The sequence below is a fragment of the Rhineura floridana genome, chromosome 2, assembly GCF_030035675.1.
Source record: "Rhineura floridana isolate rRhiFlo1 chromosome 2, rRhiFlo1.hap2, whole genome shotgun sequence".
Taxonomy (NCBI): Eukaryota; Metazoa; Chordata; class Lepidosauria; order Squamata; family Rhineuridae; genus Rhineura; species Rhineura floridana.
In genome coordinates, this window is record NC_084481.1 from 233,850,898 (window position 1) to 233,865,768 (window position 14,871).

General features: G+C 47.6%; 1 protein-coding gene across 2 annotated transcripts in view; it reads left to right on the forward strand.

Annotated features, from left to right (window-relative positions):
* Positions 1–14,871, forward strand: part of PYGL (glycogen phosphorylase L) — an 80,403-nt gene that overhangs the window by 4,783 nt on the left and 60,749 nt on the right. For both annotated transcript variants that reach the window (XM_061612571.1, XM_061612570.1), the window contains exons 3-4: positions 7,750–7,851; positions 11,356–11,434. In XM_061612571.1, coding sequence (XP_061468555.1) covers positions 7,750–7,851; positions 11,356–11,434 — 181 coding nt within the window. The remainder of the gene's footprint in view (positions 1–7,749; positions 7,852–11,355; positions 11,435–14,871) is intronic.

A 14,871-nucleotide genomic window follows, 5' to 3' on the forward strand; every position in this document is an offset into this window, starting at 1 on the left:
GGCTCTCTTCCTCCCAATTTTATCCTCGCACCAACCCTGTAGGGTAGGTTGGCTGAGAGAGCGTGTGACTGGACCGTGATCACTCAGTGAACTTCTTGGCCTAGTGAAGATTTCAACCCTGGTCTCCCAGGTCCCAGTCTGACACTCTAACCACTACACCACACTGACTCCTCTTCGTCCAGACAAAGTATTCCTGTGATTGCCATCTGTTGAGAACTGAGAACAGGGAGGGATGTTGCCTTCTCTTGCCTTGCTTGTGGGTTTTCCTGGAAGCATCTACTGGGGCAATACTGCACCGAACATGTCTTGGAAGATTCAGGACAGGCAAAAGAAAGTGCTAATATTTTGATTTATAATTTCATAGAATCATAGAATAGTAGAGTTGCAAGGGGCCTCTAAGGCCATCAAGTCCAACCCCCTGCTCAATGCAGGAATCCAAGTTAAAGCATTCCCAACAGGTGGCTGTCCAGCTGCCTCTTGAATGCCTTCAGTGTTGGAGACCCACCACTGCCCTAGTCATTGGTTCCATTGTTATATCACTCTAACAGGAGTAGGGATGGAAATCAAAGCATTCCCGACAGCATTCTTGTCCAGCTGCCTCTTGAAGGCCTCCAGTGTCAGAGAGCCCACCACCTCTCTAGGTAATTGATTCCATTGTTGTATGGCTCTGACAGTTAGGAAATTTTTCCTGATGTCCAGTCGAAATCTGACTTCCTGCAACTTGAGCCCATTATTCCGTGTCCTGCACTCTGGGACTATGAAGAAGAGATCCCGGCCCTCCTCTATGTGACAACCACTCAAGTACTTGAAGAGTGCTATCGTATCTCCCCTCAGTCTTCTCAAGGCTAAACATGCCCAATTATTTCAGTCTCTCCTCACAGGGCTTTGTTTCCAGTCCCCTGATCATCCTTGTTGCGCTCCTCAGAACCTGTTCCAGGTTAACTTGTGGATTGGTTAATTTGTGGATTATTTTACATTTTATAACTTGTTTTTTTATTGTTAACTGTCTTGATTAGGTGTAATATAAGTTTTTAAAATAGAAGAGACTGAGTTTTTGTGTTTCAAAATCAGGCTTTCCAGTTCCAGAACCTTCTTTACGGACTTAAGCCCCAGCCAGAATCTTTGGGTGATTCACAGACGCATATAAATCACTCCTTGACTGCTTATTGCAGACTCTCAGCTGGATGTGTTCAGTGGGCTCCTTGGGAAAGCAACTGGGCTTGAGGCAATACAGAAGTGCTGTCTTTGGTGGCTGACTTGCGTGCACGAGCCGTGAGCCATTCCATGTTGCCACTTGAAGCTGCTTTCCTCGAGAGGCAAATGTTCCTGGAAGAAACAGGAAATCAGGGCCTTGCTTCCAGTGAGGGTGGGGTCAGAGATCGCTGTGTGCTGCTTGGCAGTGTCTGTGCCAGAAGAGACTGGTTGGGGAGAAGCAGCGCAGATGATCTGCAAGACTACACTGTTGCTTTTAGGGAGCAGATGCAGATTATATGTACACACACCCAGTGTGGTTCAGCACGTACCTTCTGCAGTGTTTCTAATACAAACGAGCAAGAAGCCTTTGGCATCCTGCTCTCTCTTTGCAAGGTCACCAACCATCTCCTTGATCCAGACCTGTTGCCACTCACCTGTTCCTGGTGGACGTTTTTGGCACCCTGAGGGGGAAGCCTGGTGAAAGTCATGCCCTGTCCAATTGGATAGGTTTCATGGCTGCTGACAGAGCTGTAGCTCAGAGGGCAGAGTGTCTGCTTTCCATGCAGAAGGTCCCAGGTTCAATCCCTGATGACATCTCCAGGTAGGGCTGGGCGAGACTCCTGCCTGAAACCCTGGAGAGCCACTGCCAGGCAGTGCAGACAATACTGAGCTAGATGGACCAATGGTCTGACTCAGTATAAGGCAGCGTCCTCTGTTCTTGTTTAAGGAGCTCTCTTCAGAAATATAGTGGGTTCTGTGGTAGCCCTGACCCCTAGGCTCTTTTGATCAGGGACGGGCAAATTTGTCGATTTTGATTTCCCTAATTTTCATAGTTTTCCAATTATAAATTAAGTTCTCCATGGCTCTACAGCTATCTGCAGTATTTTTTTAAAATCCTCATAAAATTCATCAGCACGCTCATGTGAATTTCTCCTAAGAAACACATTTTTTGTATGCAGCTTTGACTAATAAACATAGTTTTTGCAAGCAGTTTCCCCTCATGGAATGCATTTTTGTATGTTCGTTTTCATGAATATGTGGGGGGGGGGTTGTACACGCTGTTCTCTACTATATGTACTATACGGTTTCATGTAGATGTTGAACAGCATGGGGGACAGAACTGACCCCTGCGGAACCCCATACTGGAGAGTCCAGGGTGCCGAGCAATGTTCCCCAAGCACCACCTTCTGGAGGCGACCTGCCAAGTAGGAGCGGAACCACTGCAATGCAGTACCTCCCACTCCCAACTCAGCCAGTCTCCCCGGAAGGATACCATGGTCGATGGTATCGAAAGCCGCTGAGAGATCAAGGAGAATCAACAGAGTCACACTCCCCCTGTCTCTCTCCCGACAAAGGTCATCATACAGGGCGACCAAGGCTGTTTCCGTGCCAAAAGCAGGCCTGAAACCCGACTGAAATGGATCCAGATAATCGGTCTCATCCAAGAGTGTCTGGAGCTGGCCTGCAACCACTCATTCCAGGACATTGCTCCAACCTGTTGGTTGGAGATGTGCAGATTGAGGAGCTGCTCCTCGAAAGGCTGTGGTCTGAAGGCACAAGAGGCCAGCTCCCTGCTGAAGCTAAGCAGGGTCAGGTCTGGTCAGTGCCTGGATGGGAGACCGCCTGGGAACCATATGGAAGCCGCCTTGGGTGTCTATCATGAAAAGAAAGGCGGGGTATAAAAGTAATAAATAAATAAATGATAAAATGCAAACAAGACCAAATTTCTTCCACATCTCAATTTGTGACCATCATGGTGGAATCCATGCTTTGTAGACAGAAGGCCTAGGTTCAATCCTTGGCCTTTCCGGTTTCAAAAAGGATCTTGCATAATTGGGCTGGGAAAAGCCCTCTGTCGCTGCCAGGCCTGGAAAGCAATAGGCTGAAAGGTGAGGGAACTAAATCCAGCGTAAAAATAATCATAATAAATTTAATTTCTGTGTCGCCTATCTGGCCAAAGGCCACTCTAGGCGACGTACAAAACAGTTAAAACACAATGAGATAAAATACAATAATACAATAAAAAACAGTATGAGGACAATACAGCAGCAACAATATTAAAACAGGGTAGGAGGCATTTCAGTCACAGTAATTAACCCTCCCCGGAGATCCCAAAGGCCTGTTGAAAGAGCCAGGTCTTTAAGGCTTTACGGAATACATTTAGGGAAGAGGCGGGCCGGAGATCTTGTGGGAGGGAGCGTAAAAACAGCTGGTCTCCCTCCTTGAATTGGATTGACTTAACGATCGCTGCAGAATCCCGCTTGTGACATCAGTCGGAAGCCCTTTCCGCAGTGAGGCAGCCCGGCTCTTCCCAGAGCTTCGCCCCTAACCTGGCCTCCCTCAAGCGCCATCTGGGACTTAGTGCTTCATGCCTGGAGACTTTCAGAACAATCCCACCCACCCCCATTTTAAGTATGGAAAACTCCCATTTTTTGCCCCATCAAATGGAGACCAGAGGTGGCTCCTGATCTGGTACCTGTAGCTCAAATCCAAGTGCTGGAGGATGGGGGTAGTCCTTCCCCCGCCTCCTGGGAAAGGCAGATCATCCCTTTGTCCCTGCCAGCTTACTTGGGCTGGCGATCTTGGGGTGACTTCTCTAGCCAAACTGGTCCCTGCTGGCCATGTAGACCAGCAGAGAAGAATAGGATAATAGGAAACAGCCTTATCCCCAGTCGGGGCATTAGTCAATCTTCGTATTGTCTACACTGACTGGCAGCAGCTCTCAAAGGTTTCAGGCAGTGAGGATTTCCCTTCCCTGGAGAGGGCAGGGATTGAACCTGGGGCCTTTGACTTGCAAAGAGGGTGCTGTACCACTTGAGCTGCTATGGCCCTCCCCAGGAGAATGTGTGGGAGGTGGTGTGCTTCTGAAACCACACTCTGGGGCACGTGAGTGGGGAGCGTGCCGTTGCAGTCACCTCCCACCTGTGGGTTTCCCGGAGGCGTCTGGTTATTCACTCTGGAAAATGGGGTTGAGAACTATCCGGATCAGCCCCAAAGCAAAGTGCAGCTAAGAGCATTTCTTTAGTTCAAAATGTGCCCTAATATAGGTGTAGATGTACTGCCCTCAAGTTGATCCCGACTTATGGCGACCCTATGAATAGGGTTTTCTTGAGGCTGAGAGGCAGTGACTGGCCCAAGGTCACCCAGCGAGCTTCATAGCTACGTGGGGATTCGAAGCCTGGTCTCCCAGGTCGTAGTCCAACACCTTAACCACTACTCCACACTGGCTCTCAGAGCCCTAATATAAATCATACTAAAAACATGTACAGCTTGCTTATTTAATTGTGGCCCTGTTTTCCCCTGCAAACGCTCAAGGCAGCTCAGTTGTATACAATACAACCAGTGAAAGAGAACAATGAACGTTGCACCAAACTGCCTGGTAAAGTTGGAAAAGTGAAGATCAGAGGCGGGGATAAGCCCAGTAATTTTAACAGGCTGTGTTTTAACATTTTTTTAAAAAAAGTTTCTTCCTGGGTTGAGCCATAACAATTTATAAATGTATTTGTTGGTGATAATAATATGTTCTAGTAGCAATCTCGGTTCTTGGGGTGCTGTCGCTTATGTAGCCATAACAGTGTGTGTGCACCCACATGTACACAAGAGGGAGACCTCAACAGACGGGTTTGCAGAATAAAAATTCTGCAACAAAATCCAAATTTGGAGAGGAGGGAAACTCTGTCAACCAGCCCAGTGTGTGGGTTTAGTAGTCATGGTCTGCTGATTGACTGGTGAGGGTGGGGAACTGGAAAAGCAGTGGGGAGGAGGAACAGAATGGAGCGGCTGGAATCCTGAACAGCTGCACCCCACGCTGCAGCATCTTGTTGCAGACCTCCCATGTTCTATCTAGTTGCATTTGGTAACAGCTGTATTTCTATAACTAAGGAGCAATCCTTTGAGGAATAAGAATCTCTGGGGCTGGGAGGGGGACCCTCCAGGTCAATTCATCTGCTTAATTTTACATTTGGCATGCTATTTTTGTGAGAAGGTGGAGCTCGTGTGGTGTTGGTGATGGAGGAATGTGTGTGCTGTCTCTCTGTGCTTTCCTGAGCACTGGATGTTCCACATGGTTTCGTTTTCCTTGGGCAAGTAAGCCCTGGAGGCTTAGGGTGTCTGTAACATTTGTTTTATTTACTAATATACAGGCAGGAAAACTGCTGATCCTGCATCAAGTCAGATTTATTTATCAACTCCTTTCTTGCAGTCACTGTACTCAGTGGGTCCAGGTATAAATGCAACAATTCCATAACAGACAGGTCTCCCAGTGAGTCTGTATGTCCCAAGGCAGTTCACCTTCAGCAGACTTCCCTTCCAAAACTGCAAATCACCCCGCTGCTGAAAGAATTGCACTGGCTGCCCATTTCCTACCAGGCCAAGTTCAAGGTTCTAGTTTTGCTGTACAAAGCCCTACGCAGCTTGGGACCAGGATACCTGAAAGACCGTCTTACCCCTTATATACCCAGTCGATCACTGCGCTCTGCAGGCGAGGGCCTCCTGCAGGTACCATCTTATCAAGAGGTCCACTCTGTACAATATACGAAATGGACTTTTAGTGTGGTGGCACCTACCTTGTCCAACTCCCTACCCTTAAATATTAGACAGGCTCCATCTCTGTTATCTTTTCAGCGCCTACAGAAGACCTTCCTCTTTCAACAAGCCTTTTAAGTAGAGACCTTATCCCATTCTGCTTCTGTGTTGGAATTGCTTTTTAATATGTTTTAAAACTTTTTTTAAAAAACAATGTTTTTTAACCTTTCTTAAAAAAAAGTCTTTTTAAAGTTGTTTTGTTGTAATGTATTTTAATGTCTGTTTTTATGATGTTTTAAAGTGTTTTTAGTGCTTTTGTTTGCCGCCCTGGGCTCCTGCTGGGAGGAAGGGCAGGATATAAATCAAATAATCAAATAATAAATAAATAAATCTGGCCCTGGATTGATCCTCCACTCCTCGCTCTGGCCCTGGGGGATACCATTTTCTTAAAGATTTAACTGTCTTTTTTTTGTTAAAGTGGCTGGCCAAGCCCATAATGGTTGGATCATAATAAACAGCCGTTTAGCTCTGGAGAAGGTTGCTGCTTGTTGAGCAACAAACCTGTTTGCTCACAGATGTGAAATCTGTGACAGAGTGGAGTCAGTTTGGGGGAAATGTTCCTGGAATGCTAAGCATGCGGCCTGCAGTGAATGAATTATGTTGCATTTTGCTAGCGCAATCCTTGCTAGCGTCCTTTGGCTCATGTAGGCTGGAGATGAGCTGACTCCAGCTTCGTCTTTTCCTTTATAATGCCATCCCCATAGTTTGCCAATACCTGCATTAAGTGGATAAAGCAAGAGTGCATGTTCTGGATCTCTTAGTAGACACAGCAAAGATGGTCCCTCCTGCCTTGCATGCCAAAGGCCCTAGGTTCAGTCCCCAGCGTCTCCAGCTAGGGCTGGGGAAAGATTCCTACCTGAAATCCAGCACAGCGGCTGCCAGTCAGAGAATAGTGAGCTATGTGCACCAGTGCTCTGCCTCTGTGTGTAAGGCAATGTCCCTATGTGGTACATTGGGTTCATAGATGCATCTGCCTTGCATGCAAAGGCCCCAGGATCAACCCCCAGCATTATCTCCAGGTAGGGCTGGGAATGTCACCTGCCTGAAACCCTGGAGAGCTGCTGCCAGTCAGTGTAGACAGTACTGAGCTAGATAGACCAATGGTTAGATTCTGTGTAAGGCAGCAGGGCCCGTTCTAAAGGGTGGCCAGGTGGGGCACTAGCCCGAGGGCCCCTGAAGCTACAAGGCCCCTGAGGGGCCCCTCCGCTCCTGCGATCCTCAGCAACAGCCACGGATCACAAGGCAGGAGCTTCCGCATGCCCACCACTCCCTCGCCCCACCTACCTGTCTCCTGCCTTTTAGAGTTGCCCTTAATGAAGATGGCGGCTGAGGTTTCCCTAAGGTGCTGAAGCCCCTGCCACCATCTTGGTTAATGGCAGAGATGCGTGTGTGTGTGTGTAGATGTTTCCCCCACAATTCCTTGCCACAGAACCATTTTAGCTAACAACCTTACAAACCAGACGTTCTTGACACCATCTAGTCCAGTATTGTCTGCTCTGACTGGCAGCAGCTCTCCAGGGTTGCAGGCCGTCTCTCCTATCGCCTGCTACCTAATCCTTTCAACTGGAGATGCTGGGGACTGAACCTGCAGTCTTCTGTATGGAAAGCATGTGACCTATGGCTACATCCCACCTTCAGCCTCTGTTAGTCTAAGCCACTAAAAGTGCCCGGCCCCTTAGCTGTAGTGATGTGGGCAGGTCTCAGTCAGCCAATGTGGTGTAGTGGTTAAGGTGTCGGACTATGACCTGGGAGACCAGGGTTCGAATCCCCACACAACCATAAAGCTCACTGGGTGGTGACCTTGGGCCAGTCACTGCCTCTCAGCCTCAGAGGGAGGCAATGGTAAACCCCCTCTGAATACCGCTTACCATGAAAAAAAGCCATGAGTCAGGATCGACTTGAAGGCAGTCCATTTCCATTTTTCCCCCCAATCCCAGCAAGGTTTAATGGCGGTTTCTGCTTTCTTTCCAGAGAATTTACTACCTTTCCTTAGAGTTCTACATGGGGCGGACTTTGCAGAACACCATGATAAACCTGGGGCTGCAGAATGCCTGTGACGAGGCAGTTTATCAGGTAAGGGGGGGGGATTGCCATTTGTGGCCTTCTGAAGTCAAAGGAGCTTTGGGATACCTGCCCTGAGAGGAAATTTTATTTGAAATTTGTTCTTCTACTCTGTTGTTGAACTGTGTTTTGTTGTAACATGACCTGTATTTTAATATGTATTTTGCATTTTCCTTTTACATGTGTTTAATTGTGGTAGCCTATGGCTCTGAGCAATAAAGATTCATTTCATTTCACCTGCCCTGGTAAGCTCCCAGTTGAAATTAAGATGCGGCGGTGGCCTGGGTGTGAGAGCACAGTCACGGTAGAGTCCACGTAGAAAAGGCTCTAAGGCAGTGGCCTCCAAGCCACGTCTCCCACCACTACTGACCTTCCCCTGCGCCCAGAAGCTGGACAAGACCGTTGGGGGTGCGTCTGCAGTTCAGGAGAGACAAGGGTGAGGCCTCAAAGCCTGGCCAGCCCCTTCCTTGAACAGTATGTGGAACTTGGTGTCCGAGAACCTTAACTGCTGGGCACCAGTGTGGCGGATACACAAAGCTTCAGGTCCACGACAAGCAAGCTGATGTGGAAAGACTTTCTTGGTGGCAGGGAGCTTGGACACCCCTGCCCGGAGATGTGAAGGCCCAGGAAAAAACCAGAAAAATTGGGGGGAAATGAAAAAAAGTGGGTTTCCCCCCCCTCCATTTTTCTAGTTTTTTTTCTGGACCTTCACACCTCGGCCCGTGCCTTGGGGTGGAAGAGATGCAAGAGCCAGCCAAGCTGGCCTTGGGCCTCCTTAGGATGCAGAGGGGGGTGCACCCTTGTGCTGCTGATTAGACTGAGGGCAGAAGAGCAGGGGTGTCCACAGGGATTTTTCTGGGGGTGGGCAAAGAGAGGCAAAGTAAAACACTGCAAAGGGGGAACAGGCTAGTTTCTCACGAAAATGGAAAAGAATAGTGCCTGTTCATTTTGTCTCATATCTCAGGTTCTACAAATGACAGAAACTCACTTAAAAAAAAAGTGAAAGCTGGGAATCTGGATTATGGTTCATGGGGGATGGAGGGGAACTGCTGTCTCGTCCCACCCATGGATGGCCATGGACTGGTGGCTACAGTAGTATGGGGTGCATTTCTCAGCTCAGTCACACCCTTCCTTTCCTTCCTGGTGCTTTGCACTAGAAGCTGCCCCCTGTGTCCCACCTGCCGCCCCTACCTCGGAAGGGAATCCCCGCGTGCAGGCGCAGGTTCTCCTCTGACCCGATGTAATCCACCTCTCCTTGCAAGGTGAAGGGGGTGGCCAGGGATGGACAGATGCCCCAGGGGTCCAGCCGCCGATTAGGTGTTTCTGTAGTCGCAGTGATAAACCTATGAACACTCCCCACCCGAATCCTCTTGGGCGGCAGGCAAGGGTCTTTCGGCCATTGAAGGCACAGGAGTTGCGGAGTTACAGCCACCCTGACCGTTGCGCTGTCAATGTTTAGCGTTGCACCGTCTGGGAATACCAGAACTCTTGGTGGGGGGCGGGGAGAGGTTAGTAAAACCACCCCCGTGGGGGGAGGGAGGTCAAAATGCTGGCTTCATCCTTGTGGCACCAGGAAACCCCTTATCAAATTTTAAAAGAGGAGAGGTCCCGATTTATGCGCTGACACCCACACACCAGCTAAATTCTATGGGGATGTACGACTTTCATCTTGGAATGAAAAGATTCTAAGGCCCTTCCACTAGTAGTCCGATTCCGATAAAAACATAAAAAGAGCTTGCTATCAGGGCAGTGATCTATTGGCTTTCTTCTTTGTGCTTACGTATTTAAGTCTAGATTATTTCTTTTGTAATATTGAATTTATGTTACATTTGCTAAAGTGTTTATGTCTTATTTGAATGTATTGCTATGTTTTGTTAAGGGACTTCTCTGCCCTACCCCAGTGCTTTTATTTGGAGTGCTTGTTATAAGCCACTTTGGGCACAGGTCACTGTGGAAAGGGGGCATATAAATAAACCCAAGCAAGCAAGTCAAGTTAGGGTTTCGGGGAAAAGGCCATAGCTCAGTGGCAGAGCATGTGCTTTGCATGCAGATGGCCCAGGTTCAAATCCCAGGTGTCTCCAGGTAGGGGTGGGTGTCGATTCCCTGCCTGAAACCCTGGAGAGCTGCTGCCAGCCAGTGCCAACAGTACTGAGCCAGATGGACCAATGGTCTATATAAAGCAGCTTCCTCTGTTGCTAATGGGAAGCCTTCCTTTGCTCCCATTCATTCAGGGGAGCGTGTGCAAGAGAACTTACCAGTGGATTGGTGTCCCCTCCCCGCGAAAGAGATAGGAAGGGAAGGGACAGGTTTTCCCAATAACCATTGAGAAAGAGCTTTCTGCACGTGCGTCTCTCTCCTGCAGCGGTTCCTCGAGGTACGTTATGCAAGCCGCTTACGGCCTTGCCTGGAGCGCCAAATGGCTGAACAGGATATTCTGGTTGACAAAAGTTGCATCTCGTGTAAGACCTTCCTGAGAAGCGTCTTCACCTTCCTCTTTAATGTGGGCTGATTTGGATGTAAGCTTCTTAATCTGGAGCATCTTCCCAGGTTGGCTTAGATAGGAAAATAACATTTTGAAATAAATGAGGGGGGGGAAAGGTCACCTTATGGATCTGGTTCCATGACTGATTCAGATAATTCTGAGCCTCTTCCTGAAAGTTCCCACTTTTGCAAATCTGTTAGAGAGTCAGACCCACACCTCAACATGTTCACGCAATGTTTTCTTCCCCTTGTGTGTGCACAAAGAAGTGACATTCCCCCCCACACTGCAATTTTTTAAAAAAAGTATTATCTGAAGCAACTGCCAATACTACAAGAGTCACTTGCCAGCAACGGGCATGGGCCACTTGGCTGAATTTCCCAGAGGTTTGGCTACCTCTTCCTTTCCATTAGCCTTATTTCCATCACTGGCCCTTTTTTGATCTAAATTGTGCCTAGACTGCGCACACCCTCCCAGAACAAATTGTGCAGTTGTTTGGCAGGTCTGAGTTGGCATGCTGTAAAAACTGCAGATTTTGGAAGTTGGGCTATTTAAAGTGCAAATCCCGCAGAGTTCCCATTTTTGTAGGGTCTGTGTGTCCGTGCGTGCGTGTGTGGCTTCAGTTAGGGTGCAAACGCAACTCTTGAGAGCATCTCATGGGACTCAAGGCAGCGTACATGAGGCTTCTTCGTAGATATCCATCTAGGCCTGACATACCCAGACCTGCTTAGTTCCAGCTAGCTAGTTAGGTAGTGGACTCATGGACTTTTAGACGGTACCGTGGGGCCAATTTTAGTGCTGCAAGTATTAAGCTGGACATGCAGATTGTGATGGTTATTATTATTTGACTCTCTTAAATTGTGTTTTGTAAACTGTATTCCTTTATTGTCTTGATTTATTGTTTTATTCATGTATTCTTATATTGTATTTTGATATTTGTGTCTTCTGTAAGCTGCCTTGAGGGCCTTGGACTGAAAGGCGGGGATGTATGTATAAATAAATAAATAATCTTGCTATGTCTCTTTGTGGCTTTTTAGCTGGGGCTGGACATAGAAGAGTTGGAGGAGATTGAAGAAGATGCTGGCCTGGGCAATGGAGGCCTGGGCAGGCTTGCTGGTAAGTGTGCAGCTGGCTCTGTCGGGGGAACATTGAGGTGTGTCCCAAGAAACCTCCCATTGACACTGACAAATGGAAGACCAAACTAGGAGTGGCATTAAACATATTTTTGCATTTAACGGGCATGGTTTAAAAATGCATTTATGCATTCAATGCAACTTAAAATGTGCATCGTTTTAAAATGCATCTAAGCATTTAACGTGCAGGGTTTTCAAAGATCAGATAGCATCAGCTGGGGGAGGACTGAAAATTAATTGCAGTAAGCAGGCTGGAAGAGTGGCACTCTTTCTGGCCCTGCCCCAGTCCAGAAGAAAATCCCTTTCCTGAGTCTAATATTTGCATAGGGAGAGAATCTCCTACTGGTGCCAGTGTGGCATTCCCCCCCGACCCCCCAAAAACAGCTTCAGAGGGATTTTTCTTGGAACCACAAAAGGGGAGGAAAAGGTTAAAAACTCTCTCTCCCCGCCTGCTGTCATCTTGATAATTCTCTCTGTCTGTCTGTGTCTGTCTGTCTGTCTCTCTCTCTCTCTCACACACACGCACGCACACACGTAGCTGATGTTATCTACATTTTTTTACAACCCTGCATGTTAAATGCAAATACGCTTTTAACCTAGTGTCTCATTTGACCCTTGGGTCAAAAGCCCTGTGAAACTGGCAATCAGCAACATGCCGGTTTACAAGATTCCATTGATATTGTTTTCCCAACAATATGCACTCAGAACAGTGCAGATCTACTAGCGCAGCCTTCCACAACCTGGTATCCTCCAGATGAGGTTGGACTTCCACCCTCATCACAGATGTGTTGGCTGGGGCTGTTGGGAGTTGTAGGTCAAAACATCTGGAGGATTCCTACTTGGGGATGACTGTGCAGAGCAATGAATCTTGCTTTCTTCAGAGGAGTAGCTATGACTCTGTTTCCTCAACTCCATCGCTGAGGCCGTGGCTTTCACTTTCTGTATGAAGAACAGGAAATTAAGATATCACTAGCGTCCTCCCCTGTGGCTACATCTTTGGGGTAGCACCTTTCTGGTAGAGGAGCATGAGCCTTTTTTTTATTTGTGGGGTGGAGGGCTTCTGTGGGCTGTGACGCTCCTTCCCTGGCTCTCCCTGTCAGGTTCCTACCTGCTCGTGGTTACTGCCTGTCTCTAGGCACCACCAGGGACTCCATCAGTCCAGACCGCACTCTCTTATGGTTTCTCTCCCCGCTCTAGCACAGATCTCAACAGATCCCCCTGCTAGGCAACCACCAGTAACGTCCCAATACTAGTATTCCCAGAGACTCTGAATACTGGTACTGTTATTCTCTTCACCGCTGCCACCATTTGTTACAGTTCCCCTTCAGCCTTGGTCATTACCTTACCCTCCCTTCTGGTCTGTGAAACCCCAGCCAAGGATCAGGCCTTTGGTAAACCAAATTAAGTATTTATTACAGATAACAAAGCTAACAAGATTAACAAGATTTCTTCTTAAGGCACATAAGCATATGGTTTTACTCAATACTAATCCGAACTCCACCTCCCTCCTTCTTCACTCTCTCCTGACAAACAACTCTCTCAAACCCCACCAAGCAATCCACTCTTTCTCTTCTCCCCCCCCCCCCGATTCCACTCTCACTCTTCCTTTTATGCATTCAGCCATTTTAAACACTCAGCCAATCATCTCGCATTCTACTGCCCATTCACTCTCCCTCCTCTTTCACTCCACTTACCATGTATCTTCTAAAACAACAACACTTACCATATATACATTAATATAGGAACATCACATTTCCCCCCCCTTAAACAACAGCAGAGTATTATTCCTGTTCCAGGATTTATACGTCGCGTTAACAAATAAAAGTCTCTATGGGGAAAATGTCTTTCTTTGTTCCTCTGTCTGGTCACGTCACTGCAGTCCCAGCCACTTGCCTGGAAAGTCCATCGGCCAGTACATTGTCCTTGCCTTTGATGAACTGGAAGTCCACTTGATAGTCCTGTAGGGCCCAGGACCACCTCTGCAGCATAGTGTTATGGTTTTTCATAGTCTGCAACCATAACAAGGCCCGATGATCCGTAGTCACTGTGAATCTTCGTCCCCACACGTATGGGCGCAACTTGTTCAGTCCCCACACGACCGCTAGGCACTCCTTCTGGACCGACGAATAGTTTTTCTCCCTCAGCGTCAGCTTGCGACTCAGGTACGCCACTGGATGTCTGGTGCCTTCTCTCTCCTGTAGCAAGACGACTCCCAGCGCCAGGTCCGATGCATCTGTAGCCACGATGAATGGTTTCTCATAGTCTGGTGCTATTAATATGGGTCCATGGCACAAGGCTTGCTTCAGTAGATCAAAAGCCTTCTGACATTCATCCGTCCATACCACACGCTCAGAACACTTCTTCTTTGTTAATTCATGCAAGGGGGTTGCTATTTCCCCAAAATTTCTCACAAACTTCCTATAAAATCCAGCCACACCCAGAAATGCCCTTACTTGTTTTTTGGTTAAGGGGATCGGCCACGCTTGTATTGCCTCCACCTTGCTCCATAAGGGGGTGATTTTCCCACTCCCCACCTTATGTCCTAAATAAATTACTTCCTTTAGTCCAAACTGGCATTTCTTAGCTTTTATTGTGAGGCCTGCTTTTCTTAAGGCCTCCAATACTGTTGTCAGGTGTTGGACATGCTCAGGCACCGACTTGCTAAAAATGGCTACGTCATCGATATAGGCCACTGCAAAATCTGACATGCCTCGCAACACAGTATTGATTAGCCTCTGAAATGAACTTGGTGAGTTCCTTAGTCCCATGGGTAAGGTCACAAACTCATATAACCCATCTGGTGTACTGAAGGCAGTTTTGGCTCTGGATTGCTCATCTAGTTCCATTTGCCAAAATCCTTTACAGAGATCTAGTGTAGAGATAATGGTTGCTGCCCCCAATAACTCTAACATTGCGTCTACCCTAGGCATAGGATACGCATCTGGGACAGTAATTTTATTGATTAGCTGATAATCAATGCAAAACCTTGTTGTTCCATCTTTTTTCGGAACCAGGACAATACTTGAGGCCCAGGGACTGATGGATTCCCTGATCACTCCTAATTCCAGCATATCTTCCACCTCCTTTTTGATCTCATTCAAAACTTTCCCATTCACACGGTACGGAACAGATCTGATTGGGGCATGATCTCCAGTATCAATGGAATGTATAACTATACTGGTTCGGCCAGGTTTGTTGCTAAAGAGATTCCTATAGGTTTTCAAAACTCTCAGAATCTCTTCTTTTACTTCCTCCTCTACCTCCTCTGACCATTCCACTTGATCTACCCCTCCTTTGTCTTTGCTTTCCTGTACCAAATCTGGAAGTTCAGGCCCACTTCCCTCAGGGAATAAGGTAACTTGCAACACCTTTGCATCCCTGGTATGGTAAGGCTTTAACATATTTACATGAACCACTTTG